Raw genomic sequence first — 20,517 nt, 5'->3', positions numbered from 1 at the left:
CGGTGCCAAGCACAGAGCTTTGGTATGAAGGGTGCGGAGGGTGTTATGTGATCATGTTAAGGAAACAGAATGCATAAAACTCCAAGGCTACAGTACAAACCACAAGATGCTCTAAAATTCCTCTGCTCTTGACAGTCAGTTTTTTGGTGCTGACATATTTACTTATGATTACTAAGAAATTAACTGTACAAGACAGAAAAAAGAAGGGCTAGTGATGAGATAAAGCCACTGTTTCTGCAGCCTTGGGCCAGTCACCTGGGTCTCCACATGCCACTAGGAAAGTAAGTTTTGAGGTAAATGACCTCGTCTTCCCAGTTCTAAAACGATTCTACGATTTTTAATCAGTAGTTTTTAATGGAGTCCTCTGGAATCTTAGGAGACATGGTAATTTAACCCTAGAAGTTTCCTTGAGCTTCCACCCAACAGGTGTAAATCATACCCTACACACCTACCTTTCACTACTCTAAAGAAACCTTCAACCACTTAGTAAGAACTTTCATGTATAAAAGTGTTCTTTAATTTTAATTTCAAACAGTATGTCATATAATCCACACAACTTAATTTTTAAAAATTAAAAGCATATTTTTATATATTCTAGATGTGTATGTTCTCCAGAAGAGAACACACCTTCTCCTTCCCATCATTCTTCTGAGAGTATTATGAGAACTTTGAATAAATAAGCACATAAAGAATTCTATATGGGTCAGATGATCAGCTGACCCCTAATTCAGTAGGTACAGTAAAAAGGGGCTTTGTGAAATGGCAGAAAGTAGTGCCTTCTTAGAACAAAATACTTAATTGGTGAAGCCCAGTACAAAATAAAAATGCAGAACTAGGCATGGTGGTCCATGCCTGTAGTCCCAGCTATTCCAAAGGCTGAAGCAGGAGGATCATTTGTGCCCAATCAAGAATTTGAGGCCAGCCTGGGCAAAAGAGAGACTCTGTCTTGAAGACCCTACAACAAAAAAAGGAGGACCCTTTGTTCAAAAATTAAGAATTTCAGGTGACAGCAAAGCACTAAAACAAGCGGTCCTGTGTTAACTATTCCCGTTATGCACCTACTGTGGCCCTTGTCCTCTTTAATGCTAACCCAAACATCTCAGCAACAACCCAATATGGAGCTAGACTCATCCGACCATTTGAGAGCTCATTTGGAGGGTCTAACAGGGAAGTGCAGCTATTCTCAAACTCTTGTCCCAAAAGCAATCCTCCTCTATGGGGAAGGTTTTCCTCCTGTGCGTCTTTGGGAGGGACACACATGGAGTGCTGAGGAAGGAGACACCCGCCCCAGCCCGATAAATCAGCCAAATCAACCCTGGCAATCAATGGGATGGCTCACATCCCTAACATTTCTCTAACCACTCCAATATTCTATCAATGAAAATAACCACTCCGTTTAATACCAAATGTCTTATACCCTATTTCCGAGAGGGCTGTAGCACATATCAGATGAAAGAGTAAAGACGATTAACTCAGAATTCCTAGGATCAAATTCCACCTCTACCCCTGCTGGGTGTGGCCTCACACAAACAACCACCTCGCTGCCCTGTTTCTCCTACTACAAAAAAGGTATATCATCTGCCCCATAGGGTTATTTATGCATGTTTGTGTATGTGAGTGTTTGTGGTGCTGGGGATAGAACTCAGGGCCTTACACAGGCTTCACAAGTTCTCTTCCACTGAGCTACATCCCCAGCCCTCACACAGTCATTAACATATGGTTAGGATTTTTTTGCAGTACAGGAGTTTGAACTTGGTTGGCCTTCACGCTTTCTAGGCCTGCTTTATCACTTGAGTCACTCCCTTAGCCCTTTTTTGCTTTTATTTTTCAGGTCACATTTTTGCCTGGGTTCAGCTTCAGCCCAAAACTCTCCCATCTACACCTCCAGAGTAGCTGGGATTACACATGTACCCCACCACAGCAGGCTTATGGGTTGAGATGGGGATCTCACTTTCTGCCCAAACTGGCCTCAAACCACAATCCTCCCAATCTATAACTCAGGAGCTACTGGGATTACAGGCAGGAGCCACCACACCCGGACCTAATATAAATGTGATTTGTAAGCACTTACAATTGCCTGATATAAGCCATATTAGTTATTATTTCTATCTGGAAACAGTCTTCCCAGAAAGTAAATCTAAAGGACAAGCTTAGCTTCCACAAGTGTTTGCTGAGCACCCACTCAGCAATGCTCTCTTGGTGATTTGCCTCCTTCAGCATCATTCCCTCTTCACTAGCTACTTCTGTCTTGTTGGTAGAGAGGTGAAAGCCAGTTCTCAAAAAATATTTTCAAGAAACTTAGACAAAGTAAAAGATTTTGACTAATAGCAAAAAAAAAAAAAAGACTTATTTGAACTTTGTATTTATAAATGAATCATCTTCTATTACTTTTTTTTAAAATTAATCTGTTTTTTATTGGAAGTCCAGATGGTGACTGGAAGAGAGCATAAGGGGACTCGGGGTCATGTTCTGATTAGTGGAGTGCTTATAACATCACAGGAGTAGCCAGTTGGTGAAAAGCCATGAGCACTTTTCTTTTCCTTCTTTTTTCGTAGCGCTGGGGCTGAACCCATGGCCTCATGCATGCTAGGCAAGCGCTCTATCACTGAGCCACATCCCAGGCCCCCTGTAACTGTTGATTAGGTATTAAATAATAAAGGGAAATCACATGAGAGCAGATCAATGTGGACATGCAAGGAAATGTGATGGATCCTAAAATTTTTGTCCAGCAATCATCTCATATATGTCACATTCTTCTTTATGACATTCAACAATATCCTTTTGGGAAAGGGTATAGCTCAGGAGTAGAGTGCTTGCCTGGTATGTGTGAGATCCTGAGTTCAATCCCCAAGACTCATTAAAAAAAAAAAATCAGAACACTCCTTGCAATAAAATTTCACTGAAGTTAGCATTTAAATTTAAATTTCTAAGTTATACTAAGGACTTTACACACCTACAATTTATTAAATTATAAGTTAATGGACTTCCTTATTTATAGCAGTATAAAACACAAGACTAAAAAAAGTAGACTATCGCTCTCAAGTTTGTATGTCACCTAACTAAGAGAAAAATTAACATTTTACCTAACTTTTCTTAAGTGTTAAAAACACTGGAGAAATATTAGTAAAAATACCATTGGCCAAAAAGTATTTTGGAAATAGCTTTTGGGAACTAAAAAGTAACCAATGACCCCAATATGTACATATGTCCCTGTATACTGTAGGAAACAATAACCGTTCTTACACTTCGAACAGGTGTAAATAACAAAAAAACAGATTTAATTTAGCGGTTTAACTTCTGAACAAAATGATCTTAAGGTGAAAACTCACAAGTGTAGCACAAGGGCACGTTACCTATTTGGGATTTGTGTCGTCGCTAAAAAAATTTACAGCTGTACATTTACAGCTAAGATTCTTAAAGTGACGACGTAAAACTGCCAAAAGTTTGGAGTTCTTAGTCAGCTGAAGTTAGCAGGGAACAGAAGCAAACTTTGCCGACTACGAATAAAATCTAAAATCCGTTAAATAAGGACTTCCTTACGTAGACTCTCCAAGGCTTTGAGATTTAGGGCATACACTAAATCTTCGCTTTCGCAAAATCACACCAATCACTCGGCCAAGCACCCAGGTCAGTTTCCCTGACTTTCCCGACTTCCTCGAGTGCAGCTTTCTGAACACCACCGAGTTACAGCCCTAAGTGAAAGCCGCTCCAGAAGTCGTTACCATCCACGCTTTGATGTGAAAATGCAATTAAATAAACCGCCCATCAACTTCAGACCAAATGCAAAGGGCCGGGCGGGGCGTGAAGACCGGGAGCCGCGGGCTGGGGGGCCGGGTGCAGCCCGCACACGTGTACGGCGCCCTCGCCCATTCACCCTGACCCTCGCTGGATTTCAATCCGGTTGGGGCAGAAGGGAGAGGGGAAAGGCTGGGAGGACCATAAAGTGGCGGGCATTTCCTGGTTGGAATGACGGACGATCGTCATGCATCCATCTTCGGCGGTGTCGTTGCCCCCAGGAGCCCGACGGCGTCCCCGACACCGGGGGCGGCCCCCGACCCAGGAGCGCAGTGCCTGAGGCCGGGCCGGGAAGCGAGGCCCAGGCGGCGGGGCTCACGGAAATGCCTCCGGCCAGCTCCCGCGGTTCCTGCTCCGCCAGGCCCGACCGGAAGGAGCCCTCGGACGGCCGCGGGACTGCACCGGGCCGCCCGGCTCTTCAGGCCGCGCCGGGCCTGCCGGGAGGGCAGGCAGGGGAGCCGGCCCGGGAGGCCGCGCCAGTCGGGGCGCCTCACCGTGTGTTCGTGCTCGTCCGCTCGGGCTCGGGATAGCAGCAGCAGCAACAGCGCGGCGGCCGCCGCCACGCCAGGGGCGCCCGGCAGCGGCCTCATCCTCCGCGCTCCCACAGGCCAGGCGCGGGCCCACCGACTCCTCCTCCTCCGCCGCCGCCGCCGCCGCCGCCTCCGCCGCGGCCGATTCGCATCCACGGGGGGCGGACAGACGCACGGGGCCCGGGCCCAGCCGCTGCCTCCTCCTTCGCCGCCGCCGCCGTCACCGCCCGCTCTAAGCCTCCCCCGCCCCCCAGCTTCCCAGCCTCTTCCTCTGACTCGGCCACGTCATCCGGCCACCCCGGCACACGCCGGAAGTGTTTCGCGACGCGGGGCCGCAACTGCCGTCGGCGGAGGGAGAGACGCACGCACGCGCGCACGCACGCCGTCCGCCCTTTGCTCCCGGTTTGCTCCGCGGGTGCTCTGCCACTGCCCCTCGCGGTCGCCCCTCCGGGCCCTGTCTCGCACTTGGGCTTGGGTGACCGGGGGATCTGCGGGCTCTGGAGCCTGGGGAATGGCATCAAGTAATCCTTCCCAGGCACTTGTCTCCCACGGTGCATGAATCACGGGCCCCGTGACCCCGTGGGCGAATCGTTGAGCGAGATTGTTAAACTTGTAAAGTTGGATTCGTGTTTTTAAATCACTGAGTATTATTTTTGGACTCCTATTCAATCAGCAAATGTGGCCTAGGTTGAAATTCTTGGTCATCTGCCTACGTTTTATTTGTTGGCGTCGCATCCTCAGTCGTAAGGGCCTCGTGGAATACCAACTTCTCGGAGGAGATATCATGTTGACATGTTTTTCTGTACCTAGATATGTAGTAAGGACTTAAAATCTGTCAAATGAGCATAGACGGGCACCCCCTTCTGTACAGTCCTCTAAACCAAAAGTGTGGAACTAGTAGGACTGTTCTTCTCAGCCATCAACAGTCGACACATTCTAGCATTTGATCTCTTAAAAATGTCTCGAGAATTTATTTTTTGCTCTCCTTCCTCTGCCAGTAACAGCCAATCTTCCACATCACCGCTCATGGCAGCAGCCTCCTCCAACAGGATCCCAGCCACCAATCTTCCTCCCCTGCTTATCATTCCCAAAGGGTGACTGTACCCTTTTTCTAAAAAGAAACCAGATTGTATCACTCTCTTGCTTAAAACACTACTTGAATATTGAGTTTTTAAAAGTCATGGAATCACCACTAAGGTTTTCATCTGCCAGGTACTATTCTGAACTCTTTAGCATGTATTAACTGACTTGATCCTCATAAAAATCCTATGCTACAGGTACCTTTAGTGGGTTCATGTTACAGAGGAGGTAACCAAAGCACTGGTTAAGTGGCTTGCTGAAAGACCAGACAGAAGCACTCTGGTTCCATAATCAGTCTTTTTACTGCTAATGGACTTACAACTGTACAGCCATTCTAAAAAGTGAAATAGATCCACAAACACTGGCATGAAAAGATATCCAAGAGATACTTAAAAGTGAAAAAAATAGTGTATGCCTCCATTTTGAATGATAATGTTAGTTTACCTCTAGAAAACAGTCTGCAAGATTATGACTCAAATCTTTACCAGTGTGATAAACTTTCTACTTTTTACATACCTTCAATATTTGCATGTTTGTTTGTTTGTTTTTTACAGTGAGCATGTGCCACATATGTAGTAAGAGGGGAAAGTTTATTGCTAAAGAATAAAAGCCAACTTCCTTAGTCTGTCAATATGCACCTTGCGCAATCAGACCCTGGTAATCTCCCCAATTTTACTTCCTACCCACCTTTATGCTCTACCTTCATTCATATAGTTCCTGAATACTATACGCCATGTTCTCTATATCTTCATATCTTTGCTCTTGATAGTCCCTTTATTTAGAAATTCACCCCATCTACTTGATACTTAGCCTTTCAGGCCTAGCTGAATTAACACCTTTTCAGTGGGATTTTGTATGATGCCCTTGGGAAGTTGGGCATCCCTTCTTTGCGATTCCAATAGCATTTGGCATGTTATGTCATAATTGCTGATCTATTCCCATTTCCTATTCTGTACTACAGTCTGACCTTTTTTGATGGAAGAAGCTATCATTTGCTTATCTTTAGATCTGTCTCAACTGCTGGGATAGTGCTTGTCACATCATAGACATTCAACAACTATTTGCTGAATGAATGAAGACATTAACAAGTGAAGGATCAAATAGCATAGCAGGATCTAACACATGCTTTCTAGGTAGTATAAGAGACAACACAAGGCAGTGCATGATTAATTGCTGTATGAATCGTACATTACTGCCATAGAAATCAGAGGAGGCATCTTATTCATCTTCGTATATCTTCCAGAGCACCTAGCATGGTGACTTGCTCATAGTCGAAGCTCAGTAAATGCTCTATGAATGAATAACCATAGTCTTTGAATGAAGTGATGATGGGTAATTGAAGAACAAGCAGTGTTAAGTGCTGCCTAAAGATGGATGAGTAGTTTCTTCACAGCCTCCACAGATTTGAGGCATAAGCTTTTGCTGGATTTTGTGGGGAGCACCAGGCTGACAAATACTTGGAGGTAGAGAGGACACAAGAATATGTCTAAAATATCCATTTGGGGAAGATAGACTTAAAATTAGGAAGCCTTACACACAACAGAGAATAGGCAAAACAGTGTAAAAAAAAAAGCAATGTACAAAATGTGACCAACTGTGCAAATGTTCCAAGGCAGTAAAAGCAATGGACAATGAAAAAAAGGAGACTCTGTCTTAGTGGAGTATTTGGTGAAGTTTAACAAAGGGTCAAGCATGTAAGGTCATAAGTCAACAACTATTTATTCAGCATCTTCAGTGGGCCAGAAACTCTGGTAGGTACTACAGGAATGATGATGATAAGTAGAGTTAGGTGATACAAGTCTGGTGATGCAAGAAAGAACAGGAGACAAAGGAACTGGTTACAGAAAGTGTAGCTTCAAAGATCCTTGGAAACTGATGACCTCAAGGCTATGAAACAGGGCTCCAAAGGACCATCAAAATTAGGGTTCTTCTGCAAAACTGGGGAGTGAAATCCATTGCTATATCTTATTTCACCAATTTCTTCTATATTAATGGCCTCATTCCTTGATACAAAAAAAGGAAAAATTCCAGTACAAAAAAAATCCACTTTTCCCAATGGCTGTATAGTTTCTTTTTTTATGATAGTTTTAATAAGACTCAATTTTGGTTAAAGAGCTTATGAGCAGTGAAACAATCCAGAAAAAAAACCACAATTTTAATCTTTTATTCTTATTCTGAATAATCATGATCACAAGAATCTTGGGGTATGAATGACAATATATCCTGCGGTTTCTAGCTTCAGCTACCTTTTCTTAGAAATTCTGTTTATTCTTTCCTCTTTGCATTTGTCTTGCCAGCCATTTACTTCAGGGAGATGTTGGGAGGCTATTGTTATTTGCCACTTTCTACCACTGTCTTTTCTGTTCTTATTACCCTTGCTCTGAGTTCTTTCTTTAAAAAATAATTAAGCCAGGCATGGTGGTACATGCTTATAATCCCAAGCACTCAGGAGTCTGAGGCAGGAGGATTGCAAGTTCAGAGTCAGTGTGGACTATTTAATGATACCCTGTCCCCCAAAAAAGGTTACTTAAACATTTTGTTTTTTGACTAAAGAACAATTTAAGGCCATTAATTTCTTTGTGTGGTTCACATTTCACTATCTCTCACTCAGTTTTTAATTGATCTATTACAATAATATAAACAGCAAAGAACAGCACTTGTAACATAATTAAAAGATCCTTGGTCTGGAGGTAACTCAGTGATAGAGCACTTCCCTAGCATGCACTAGGCCCTGGGTTCAATTCCCAGCACTAACAACAACAAACAAAGATATCTTACCTCCTTGCCAATTAGGGGTAACTTAACTCCAGTCAGGCAGTTTCCCTGCTTCTGCAGAATGAGGGATTCCCCACCCTTTGCCTTAGATTGGACTTCAGAGTTGAAACCAGTAAGATTACCAAACACAGAACTCTCTGCTTCTTAGGTGATGAAACACAAACCTGTGTACTCAAATTATGTGAACTCATCCAGTTAGTAGCAGACTAAAACAAAAACCAGGCCTCCTGACTTCCAAACGAATGTTCTCTTCCTTCTACCATACTAATTCTTATTGTGCAGAGAGATAAAACACTTTCTCAAATATACCATGCAGGCTAGCCTAGGAACCTATATTTTACTGTTTCTATGAGCAAATGAATTCCAAGTTGTGCCTCAGAATTCAGAAAACATCTTTCAGCCTCCTACTCATCCTCTTACCACCCTGGTGAGAATAGTATCTGGCCAGAAGGAATGAATGAAGACCATTTTTTATATTCTTAATAACTTGCTTGGTATTGAACAGAACACAATTTATTTATCAAACTAAAGCAAATATTTATACAGGTAGATTCCTCAAAATTGAGGATTGATGTTTAGAATGAATCCGTTAGAATTATCCAAATTAACCAGTTGTCTTTCTCAGAAATAAATCTGTTACTAATACTTCCTCTACCAGGCAGCTGTAAAATAACACACTATTCTTTGATGGAAAAGAGAGAAAAACCAACTTACTTCCTGGAACATATGGAAGAAGAATCTTAAAACCCCCACTATTGAGGTGATTTGGACTAACTAGGACTATTGTTTTGTGGTACTGGGGTTTGAACTCAGAGCCTGCACCTTGAGCCACTTCACCAGCCCCATTTTTGTGATGGGTTTTTCGAGATTGAGGCTTGTGAATTATTTGCCCAGGCTGGTCTAGAACCTCAATCCTTCTGATCTCTGCCTCCTGAGTAGCTAGGATTACAGGCAAGAGCCACCAGCGCCCAGCAGGACTGTTTTTAATAATAAAAGAAAGAAATGACAAAAATAGTCATTGCCTATAGGAATAGTCATACTATCACTTTGTATAATTATAACAAAGCATGAGTGATTATTTACATCATTAAATATGTCAAGTTAAATTATTCAATTGTAACACTAAACTCTTATTCATAGTCTGGTAGATTTTGTTGCTTATATAATTGTGTTATCTGATCCCAGCTTTTAATATAAGATGAAGGAATAGTGCTGGCTTAGGAATTGGAGGCCAATTAACCAATTAACCTTCTATGGTTGGGACAAATGTAACCAGCAGTGAATATGGTCAATTGTTTCACTTTCTGTTAAGCTAACTTGTAAAATCCTGGGGAAGGAAGATGGTAAAGAAGCTGTCTCCCAGAGCACCATAGAGAAGACTTTGTATCTGTCTCTTTAGATACCTGCTTAGCTTCTGATTCTCATTCTATTGAAAGTCCATGGAGTTTCTTTTTGGCAGTACTGAGGTTTGAACTCAGGGCATTATGCTTGCAAGGCAGGCACTCTACCATTTGAGCCACTCCACCAGGCCCATTTTGTGAAAGGTTTCTTGGAGATAGGATCTCACAAACTACTTGCCTGGGCTGTCTGCAAACGATGATCCTCCTGATCTCTACCACCTAAGTAGTAAGGATTACAGGCATGAGCCACCAGCGCCTGGTGAAAATCCATGGTTTTGTTACATAATGTATTCCTAAGAATGTGTACAAATGTGTTAGTTTGTGGAAGTTGAATAAATATGTTATAGTAGATAGCTCTCTTTCTAGAGGAAAAAAAAAAAAACCTCCTCACATTGTCCCAGTGTTTCAACCAAAACTTTTTCCTTTTCTTCTTTTATACACAACCAACCAGCTTTGCTGTTCAATGAACACCCGAGTACCCAAGACTTGTCACTTTTGATTTTCCATGACTGATCACACATTTATTATAAGCCTTTTCAATTTTATGTGTCCTACTTATTTTAATAGAAGAATAAAATGCAATAAACTGTTTAAATATTGCACTGTGATGTGCATACAAAGATACTAACACTACTGGCTAGTATAGATTTTCCTTGTTATTAATCATGCTTAGTTTTCAAGAAATATACAAAAAACTAAATTTGGCACCCACAAAGGGGCTTAGAGTTACTGAACATAAAAAGTATCACTTTTATGAAAAATCAAATCTTCTTAAGATGGAGACTGCCTATAAATAACAGGAAAAGCAACCATACTAATGTTGTAATTTCTTGTTCTTTTTTTATCTTACATTCTTCTATTTCTCCCAAATAAGTGACAAGGAGAATAAAGGAACCACACTGAAGGCACATTTATACATGGCTATCATGTGTCAGTCCTGTCTGAGATAATTTGTGCAAATATTGCCATAGAATGGACATAGCCAATAGTGTAGTTTATATTCAACAACAACCCAAGACTCCTCTGGAAGCTGTTCACTTCAATAAGAATCTTTGCTAGACTGAAAAATGAGATTGAGAAAGAACCTTTAATTATTAGAAAAGGACCCAATAAAATTGTGCTGAAATGAATCATTAGTAAAATGGTTTCTATATATCTGTATGGGATGGAAGAATGATATCAGGGGAAACAACCATATTTCTGATATTTTTAAAGAAATAGTTCTGACATTAACTTTACAGTATTTTGAAGCATCCTTAAGTATCTGTGGTTTGAAGGTAGATTTATATGACAGAAACTCAAAATTCATGACATCTTGAAGGCTCTACATTTTCTGCACAAACAGACTTACCAAACCTTCTGGTAATAAGTCTGTAAGAAAACAGATAACTATTTCTATTTTTGGTTCTTTCTTCCACTTCAGATTCCTCACAGAGAAAAAGTCAAGGATCTTCCTCTCTCCTCATGGCCAGAAGTAAGATCTATAAAGGCAACAGAGCAGTAAGCGAGGTTCCTGGCATCCCAAACTTCTGGTTCTAATCATGTCCAGTGGTTTCCTGGCAACATAACTTGTTTGAAAGCATACTGAACTATAAATGCCCAAACTGGAAATGGTACTTGGTAGCACCATGCCTGGGAGCTATGGAAGAGAGAAACTTGTGGAAAGTCAATAGTCAGTTATTGATGAATTTCTAACATTGGGACATTTCTTGAGGGAAAGAGGGATTGGTTTCTTGGAGATGGAATTTGTGGTGACATAGAATCAGCAGACCCCAGATTCTAGACACAACTCTTTCTCTGACCAACTGAGGATTCTTGGTTCCATACTTCTATGAACCCCAGATTTGCCTTCTATATAAGAACAATGACTAATCCCTGTCTAAAGTCTTCTTCAGTTTGTTATATGTGACTGGCCCTAGCACTTAAACAGAATGTTCAGATATGTGGAAAAATTATTTAAAAATTAGGTCACTTATCTTCTTACTTGAATATTATACATCTTATAATCACTTCTAGAAATTAGGCTGAACTAGCAAATACATAAGAACTTAACATAAGTGCATTGCAGTATAATCACTTATAAAGTATGTTTGTAATCAATCTTGTTAGGTTTCTGATATGGGAAATTAGAGGTAAGTGTCCTGATTAAGTCTTTATCCTTTTGGCAAATAAGCATGTGGACCAATATACTTGGCAATGGTGAATGCAGTGCTTGGTTTTTCACATCTTCCTGCCTTAATAATATCTTCTTCAAAGATCACCCAAACCAGCAGGTCTGCAACAATATCAGCAATGAGAGTGGATCTCAAAGTCAGTAGTCATGTAGGAAATTCAACATGAAGAGATAACTAACAGTCTAAAAATTGCAGTCTTAAAGTCCTGAAGTAGGAAGGGTTTAGGAGGTGGACTCAGCGACCTCTGGGTGGAACAGGTGGAGGAGGATGGAAGATCTCCCTGGTTGGAGGCCTGAAAAGAAAGATAAAACAACTGTATTAAACAGTTCTTGAGTATTCATGACTTGTGGCAAACTTGGTATAGTATGCAAAGGACACATTCCTCAATTAATGAGATGGGATATACTATGAGTATCTGAGTGACATACCTGCTAGCTGTAGCTCAATCCTTGTTGCATGTTAGAATCACCAATGGACCTTTGAAAAATACCAATTCCCTGGCTCTACCACAAACCCATTCTATCATAATTTCTAGAGGATAGAGCTCAAGCATCAAAACTTTTAAATATTGGCCTTCCCCAACTATTCCTTTTATTTTCTGATGCTTTGCCATCCTGGGGCCTTGCTGACTCTGGAGAGACTGCCCCTCCTGGGATCTACTAATAACCTAACCACTTCCTTGGGATCTTTATCCAATCTGCCCTTACCATGTCATAGTCAGGTATAGCCCCAGTACCCCAGAGATCACTGAAATTACCCAAACTAGACAATCTTAAACCTGCTTACCCTGCATCGCTCATTTATCCCCCCCAACCCCTGTGGAAATCACAATAAAAACTCCTGCCCATGCTTTTCCTTTGCTCCCTCTGCCTCTTTGTGCTTCCTGGTGTGAACCCTTCATGGTGTGGTGTGCTCCCTATTCTTGGGCACCATGACTATAACAAACTATCTGTTCAATAGAAGTTGTCTCCTGATCTCTGATTTTACCATCCTTAAATATTAATGAAACCGAAATGCTACACCACCAACAATTCTAATGGGCAGTCAGGAAGGAGCCCCACTGTGGTAGGGAGGCATATTGAGAATCTCCAAAACTTGCTTCGCATCACTACTTCCTCATAGGATCATAAGTGTTATCCCAACTCTGTTTCTTTCTTAGAAGCCCCTCTCCAGGTTTTTCTAAATGATTTTTCTAAGTTCTAAATGAAACTCCAGGTAGACTGGGTGAGTCTGTTTACAGATAGGCTCAATGATTACAGGTGGCATTTCCACATGTATGCTGTAAAACCAATATTTAATTCTCTTGGAAGCAAGTCAACAAAGCCAGAAAGAAAGCTTTGTCAGGTGCTGTAATTGAACTGTGCTATCCTGGAGTTGCATACTCAAGGACTGAATGAATCAGAGAGTAAATATTTACCGAATGGCTCCTGAACACTAGTTTTGCATAGATCAAGGAAGTAACAACAGAGTTGGGAAAAGAGGGGCCATCTCAGGAGCAATAGAGGGAGGCAGAAGTAGCAAAGAATAACCACAGACATCCTCAGGAGGTCCTACTCTGGTCCCTGAGAGTAGATGGTTTTGTGTGTTTGCCACTGAATGACTGAGCTTTACCCAGTGAAAACAAGGGGATGCTCTCCTTCTATCTCCCCTGCCTGCGCTATAGACTGTGGGCTAATAGGAGAGAACAATCAGGCGATTATCCTGAGTTTAGGAATATGCACTCTCCCCTTCCTTCTTCTCTACAGACACTGTCTGCTATGCATCAGCTCCTGCGTGTGGTATGTAACAGCAAGTAAATGGGCAGGAAACTGGCCTACAAGATGCTATAAATGTGCACATGAGACAGACAACAGGCAAAATCAGGAGACTGGACTGTGTTCTGATAGAAGTTTAGGACCTAGGGGAACACCTAGCAGAAACATTTTTCTGGTACTGGGGATTGAACCCAACACCTTCTGCTTGCTACCACTTGAGCTGTACTCCCCTACCTTGAGATAAGGTCTCTACTAACTTTGCCCAGCTAGCCTCAAACTTTCAGTCCTTCCTAGCAGAGACATTTATACATACAGCTCTGTGTATACAAGTCCAACTTCTCTGAAACTGTTTTCTCACCTGCTAAACAGAGGTGATAGCACCCACATGGAATATCTGTGAGCTCAGAGATGGTAACTGGAAATGGCAGAACAGTTTCTGGCTTAGAGTAGGCACTCAAGAAGTAAGGCTAATAATTTCATTATGAGGACTGAGGGTTTAGTCTGAGATCCTTCTCCCATAAGCCTCACATTTTACCTTCCTCCATAAAACAGTCATTTCATCCTACTGCCCCACTCTGATGTTGAGGTGCAATTCCAAGTGCTGTAGCTCTGTTTCATTCTGATGAAAGAGCAAGGGACTAGCAGCCCTGAGGCAGGCTAGAAGAAGGAAAAGTTTGGAGCTCATGTAGGTTGCCTGGGGATGGGCCAGACCACCCTCACCTAGCTGGGAACAGCCCACGCCCCTCCCCACTCAGTTCATTATTGGTTGGGAACCTCCTGGGCCTGCCCTTCTATGGGGTAGTATAGGTTTTAAAGGCAACTGAAAAAGAAAAGCACTCCCTGCCAGCAGACTCCACCTGCACCTACCTGCACCCACCGTGCCCTCTGTTTCTTCTTCCCTTTCCTCACATGGCAGAACAGGTGATTCCCCTTTTCTCAATTAAGCTATCCTACTTCACCCCATCTATGTGCTCTGCTTGGATTTTTCCACTTGGAGCACAAAAACCAGGATCTTATCACAGACTGCACCAGTGCTGTTAACAGCCCCATTCAGGAAGATGGATTTTTGATTATAGACATGTCAGAACCAGAGAGATATAAAAAGATTTCTAAATCAAATTGAGAGGTGGTCTGTGGAGAGCTTGCCCCTCTCCCCAGGACAGTGGAAAGCTGAAGCCAGAAATGATTACGCAGAGACACACGGGCACTGTTCAGGGTGTTTTCCCACCTGTTCAGGGTAAGGTCTCACTGATGGTGGGTTTGGCTCAAGAATCCAGCAATCCTGATGTTAGTTAATGTTCTCTTAAGTAGGGCTTTAGCTGGTACTCCTTCATGTGGTCATACACACTATTTATAACATAATTTCTAACTTTCCTATTTGTTAATAAATTGCTCTGTCCCAAGTCCATTCCCTCCCTGAGCACTCCAGCCACTCCTATGGACTCCATAGATCCCTCCAAACCAGCAGCTGAAGGATTAGCTTTCAGTACTGCCAGAGGCCTCTAGAATAGATATGGTTACCCAGTATATGGGCTTTGCCTGCATAGGAGTACACAGATTGCTAGTAACAATGAATCACGAGTGAATGGCAAAATAAATTCAAAACAAAGAGGCAGAAGAGCACTAGTGGTTCACAACTATAATCCTACCTACTGGGGAGACAGAAATCAGTAGGATCATGTTTCAAGACCAGCCTGAGGAAAAAAAAATTAAAAAGGGAGAGTTGATCTTAAAAATATCCAACACAAAAAAGGGCCAACAGAGTAGCTCAAGTGGTAGAACACCTGCCTAGCAAGTATGAGGGTCTTAGTTCAAACCCCAGTATGGCCAAAAAACAAACAAAGGGACAAGAACTCTACAAAAATTTGGCTTTTTGCTCTGAAGACATTACCTATGCAGAGCATATCCCTATAGGGACTTGGGAACACGGGAAATGTCATCTGCTCTTACTCTCATCACTATCTTCCTCCCCTTCATTTCTTCAGTTCAACGTATTGAGAACTCAGAGCAGGTGGGAGTGCAAAGGCTTTCCACTACAACACACGTGCACTGTGTTAGGTGACTCCAGGGCTAATTGTTTAAGAGATTAGGAAGTCCAATCCAAACAGCACCAATCCATCTATCCATCCATCCACCCATCCATTTACACAATAAATACTTAAGTTCATAATATGTGTCAGTTACTGTGCCAGGTACTGGGGATAGTAGGGAAAAATTTTTTTAAATAAAAAGTAGTTTCTATTCTCTTGAGGTTCACTCTCTACTTGAGGATAGTGACAGATATGAAAACAAGGTTTGCAACATGGAATGAATTACAATACAGATGTTTGGGAACTCAAAAGTAGAAGATTCACTCTGTATAGAATCATCAGGGAGAGCTTCCCAGAGGAAGTGATATTTGGATTGAGTTCTAAAGAATGTCGAAAATTTTCTATGCATACACTGGAAGGGAGTTAAAAGATAGCATTCCAGGCAAAAGAAGCAGATTGCAGAAAGAAACAGAAGAAAGGAACTAAGCTCACTTAAGGGATGGAGCATAGATGAACACAGGAGAGGAATGGGACTTGAGAATGGGCAAGGCCAGCGCATGCTAAAATACACAGATTTGAATTTGCTGGCTCTTATGCCGGAAAAATGACATTACCAGCTATTTCTGTTATAGCAAGTGTGCTCTGGTTGCACTGTGGAGGAGGGACCACTGGAGGTAGGAAGGTAAGTGTGGGCCTCCAATGATGAACTTAGGTACTGGCAGATGGGAAGGAGGGGGTGGATTTGAGAACTGAAAGGGTAGCAGAATGGATGGAGCCTGAGACAACACTGAGCTGGGAGCTGCGAGGGAGGCAGGAATCCAGGCTAAAGAATGGTGCCATGAGAATAAGGGAGCTGGAGCAGAGAAGGGTAGGTGGGTTGGTGAATTCAGTCTTTATCTTTTAATCCAGTTTTTAATCCTTGAATTTCTAGAACCCATTTTCCTAATCATTCTTTTTCTCTTCCATAAACAAAATCCTATAGAACCTTGATGACAACTCTTATCTTGGTACGATTAGACAACTGGCTCCAAAGAGTCCTCAACCTTCAGAAACAAGCTGTCTTGGGTCCTGGACCTCCTTTTCCCAGACACCTAGACTTTCTTGGACAGACTAAAAGGCTTCTTTCTTGACTAAAAGACTGTCCTGGAGTCAGGCCACACAGAGAAAGCCTGAGTTTCTACATCTGCAAAATGTGATCATACTAAACATTTGCCTTTTAGGTTTGTGGAGAGAACTAAATGAGATAATGCATTTAGTGTGTTTAACATAATACCTGCCACACAGTAGGCTCTCAATTAACAACAGCATTTGTTACCATGACCACTCTTAAAAAGGCCCTTCCCTGATAATCAATTGTATAATAATTTTCAAGCACTAGAACATAATGCAAATTCAAGGAATTAGACTAAATTATCAGTAAGACTCCTTCTGAGAGTAGTAAAATTCTAGCATGTGCCCTCCAGACTGCACCAGGGAAACCCCACACACCTGCTGCGTATGACTGTGCAGGAGGTGTCAGTACAGGAATGTGCTGAGAGCAAATGTAAAACATGGTAAAAAGCAAAGGAGAGATGGAGAGCAAGGAAAAGCACAAAAACCAGAGGAAAGGCCTCCTTGCTGCACTTTCTCAACAAATTCCACTGAGGAACTCTAGCTTAAAAGTTTCAGAATGCAAAAACTGTCCTGGTTGAAAAAAAAAAAAGCTTCTTCCTTTCTTATCCCCTGCCCCTCCACACTGTATTTTAAACATCAAAAGAATTAAACCCCTAAGGCAAGCCTAGGCTTTTACTCATAAGGGCTCCTTTCTGGATCTGTAGACACACCAGGTGCCTTTGACACTTTTTCATTTACTCCACAAGTTCATAAAAAGGTTCCTACCAGGGACAGGGGTGAGACTTAGTGGCGGAGCACTTGCCTATTATGTGCAAGGCTGGGTCCCATCCCCAGCATCACAAAATGAAACAAATAAACAACAAAAACGTTCTACTAGAAGCCCCAGTACCAAATGAACAAAGATGTACATAAGAGTCCAGTAAATTAGTCAAATTCTTCAGTGCTCATCTCCAAATCCCCACGTTCACTCCTCTCCTGAATAAAAGCATCACTCCTATTCTTGAGTGCTTACCATAGGCCAAGAACTTCATCCTGAAGATTCAGAAGGAAACTCTACTTATAACCTTATTTTACAGACAAGAATGTTGAGGCACATAGAAGTTACATGATTCATCCAAGTTCTCACGGGACTATAAGGCACTTGCCCCGGGAGGGTGGCTCCGGAGCCATGTTCACCCCTACATGAGCAGGCCACTTCCCTCCTACATTTTTGCTTCCAATTCCTTCTCTCCTTGAGTTCTTGAAAAACACTGTCCCCGCAATACAGCCAAGGAAATTCAATATTTAGCCAGCCAGAAAAACAATTATTTAAAAGTTGACATTTGTCCATGTATTTTATTATGACACAGTGCATTTGCCATTTAAAGGATTTGCAACTGAATAATGCATCCCTTAAGTTAATGAGGAGCTCAAGCTGAAGTATGTCAAAATGAGCAAGTCAGTTAGCTCTGACCTCATTCCTTGGTCACCTGTGATGTCTCCAAATCCTACTCTGCCCTGGAATTGAGAGAGTGAGGGAAAACAGTTTCCATGTTACCTCTGTGAGGCAGCTCGAGGAGGCACCCTGGGGGGTCTCTCCAGAGGCACGATGGGTGTCCCGTCCACTTGTGAGGGCCCTGGACTACGACTTCTGGTGGCTTCAGGGACTTCATTATCCTACAGCAAGCAAGATGAGAAAGAAAGATAGAAATTACACTAAGCATATGATATAAACCAGCAAGGCTGGACACCCTTTTCCCCAAACCCTCTTTCCTCCTTAGGCTTTGGTTGCAGTGTGCTCACAAATTGCTAATCAACCCAGCAGCATCCAGCAACCTTCCCATGTCTTCGTGGGGCCACTGAGAAAGACAAGCTGGCCCAAGTGATCATGAATTGTTCGAACTCTAAATCCTTGCTGTTTAAAGTGTGGTCTGTGGTCCTTCAATGCTCCTACAATCTTGTTAGAGCTCGCTCCCTACGATCCTTCCTCAGGAGTCTACAGTTCATGGTGACCCATGTGACCCTCCTGCTCATTCCAGCACTGGTATCCAGATTAGGGTAGATATTGACCCAAGTTGGGCTAACTGGGAATGGGGCCTCAGCCTAAAGCAACAATTTCCTCTCTGCTCAGAGGCCTCATGACTCCCTGGGGATTGTACCCTCACTCTCTCCCTCTCTCCTTCCCTCCCTTTCTACCCTCATTTCTTTTCTCCCTCCCTCCTTCCTTTATTCCTCCTTTCTCTTCCTCCCTCTCTCCCTCCCTACTGTCCTTTCTTTTTATTGAGCCCAAATCAACCATTTTAAAGTGAACTCAATACCAATTCTGTGGCTTTGATTTCAGCCACAATGCTGTTTAACCACTACCTATATCTAGTCTCAAAACATTTTCATCACTCCAAAGGAGACCTATGCCTATTAAGCAGCTTCTTCCCATCCCCTCCTCCCACCCACCAATCTGCATTCTGTCTCTGGATTTGCCCATTCTAGATGCTTAAATAAATAGAAGCCTATCATATGTGACCTTTGGGGCCTGGCTTCTTTCCCTGGGATTCTTAGCTCTGCAATGAAGCAAGCCCTGGGACCAAACAGATGGGATGAGGGTCTAATTCTCACCTCATTGTCGCCCTCCATCCCACTGCTCACACTGAGAAGGCTCCGGGTGCTCGATCGGTTACTTGTGCTGCCTGAAGAGGGAAACAATATCATCTGGACTGTACATTCTCCCAGGAGAAAACGAAATACAGAACTCTAGCACATACTTATTTTTACTGATAGAAACAATACACAGGCTGTGGATATGGGGTTCTTCAAAAATGTTGTCATCTTAACCACTTTATTGGAGTTCAGTTTTCCTTTCAGCATTACATGAAATGGTTCACTTTTTGATGAGCAGTTTGGGCTTAACAGCTACCGTTTACTGAGGCTTACTACACGTTAAGTGCTTCAAAAACATGATTGCCATTTAATCCCTTTGAAAATCCTATTTGATGTTAGTACTTTGATTTAACAGACAGGGAAGCAGAGATGCTCTGAATCTCACTTGTTCAGAAGTATCTCTAAAACCTGCAAACTAATTTTGTTGCTGCAATTTTTTGCTTGGTTAGGAATAACAGGAAACGTGCATGTATAGCACATGCAGATACCCTGGTTTGTTTAGGTTTTGTTTTCCTTTTCTTTGAGACAGGCTGACCTGAACCAGTGATCCTCCTTCTTTAGCCTCCTAAGTGCTCAGATTACAGGTCTGTGCCACCACACCTGGCTCTAGACATACCTTCTAATAAAGGGTGACACACTGATATAAAACCAAACGCAGGGCTGCAGGCATATGTATCTCAGTTGTACAGCACTTGCTCAGAACACCCAAGGCCCTGGGTATTGCAAAAGCAAAGTGCAAAGCACAAATTCCAAAGTATAATTTATGCTCATGGTAGGAACTGTGACTGTGTGAATTTAGGTGCTAAAGACTTCAGAGTTGGGGATTTATCACCTGTATCATTAGAATAGCTCTATCCTATAGAACTTTCTGGAAATGTCTGTTGTGTGCTATCCAATATGGTAGCTAGTGTGAAATGTGGCTCCAACCACGGATATTCATTTTATTTAGGGTCTTTTGTTTGTTTGTTGCTATACTCAGGGCCTTGCACATGCTAAGCAAATGCTCTACCACTGAGCTACAGGCCCAACCCTAAGAAGATTTTGAACCTTGATATATTAATACTGGTATTAACAGTATTACCAGATCTTCAGTATACTGAATTTCTACTTAAAATAGCTCCTAATCAGATTGGTTTGGAGGTAATAGTCTTAGTTTCAGACTTCATTATGGTATCAACTTTGACCTAACTAACTTAGTTGTTAGCTTGAATAGAACAGTTAGGATTATAATT

The 20,517-nt window shown here is 42.3% G+C and overlaps 2 protein-coding genes across 2 annotated transcripts in view; both read right to left on the bottom strand.

Annotated features, from left to right (window-relative positions):
- Positions 1-4,541, bottom strand: part of Tm9sf3 (transmembrane 9 superfamily member 3) — a 67,792-nt gene extending 63,251 nt beyond the window's left edge. Inside the window, exon 1 of the mRNA XM_020181409.2 lies at positions 4,290-4,541. Within this exon, the coding sequence (XP_020036998.1) occupies positions 4,290-4,385 (96 nt within the window). The 5' untranslated portion in view covers positions 4,386-4,541. The remainder of the gene's footprint in view (positions 1-4,289) is intronic.
- A 3,012-nt stretch (positions 4,542-7,553) lies between these two features.
- The window catches only part of Pik3ap1 (phosphoinositide-3-kinase adaptor protein 1), a 107,085-nt gene continuing 94,121 nt past the window's right edge, over positions 7,554-20,517 (bottom strand). Inside the window, exons 15-17 of the mRNA XM_020181407.2 lie at positions 19,244-19,314; positions 18,189-18,307; positions 7,554-12,046 (exon numbers count right to left, since the gene is read on the bottom strand). Of these exons, the coding sequence (XP_020036996.2) occupies positions 11,989-12,046; positions 18,189-18,307; positions 19,244-19,314 (248 nt within the window). The 3' untranslated portion in view covers positions 7,554-11,988. The remainder of the gene's footprint in view (positions 12,047-18,188; positions 18,308-19,243; positions 19,315-20,517) is intronic.

This window comes from Castor canadensis, chromosome 7, assembly GCF_047511655.1.
Source record: "Castor canadensis chromosome 7, mCasCan1.hap1v2, whole genome shotgun sequence".
Lineage (NCBI taxonomy): Eukaryota > Metazoa > Chordata > Mammalia > Rodentia > Castoridae > Castor > Castor canadensis.
This window is presented reverse-complemented; position numbering and strand designations above follow the sequence as displayed.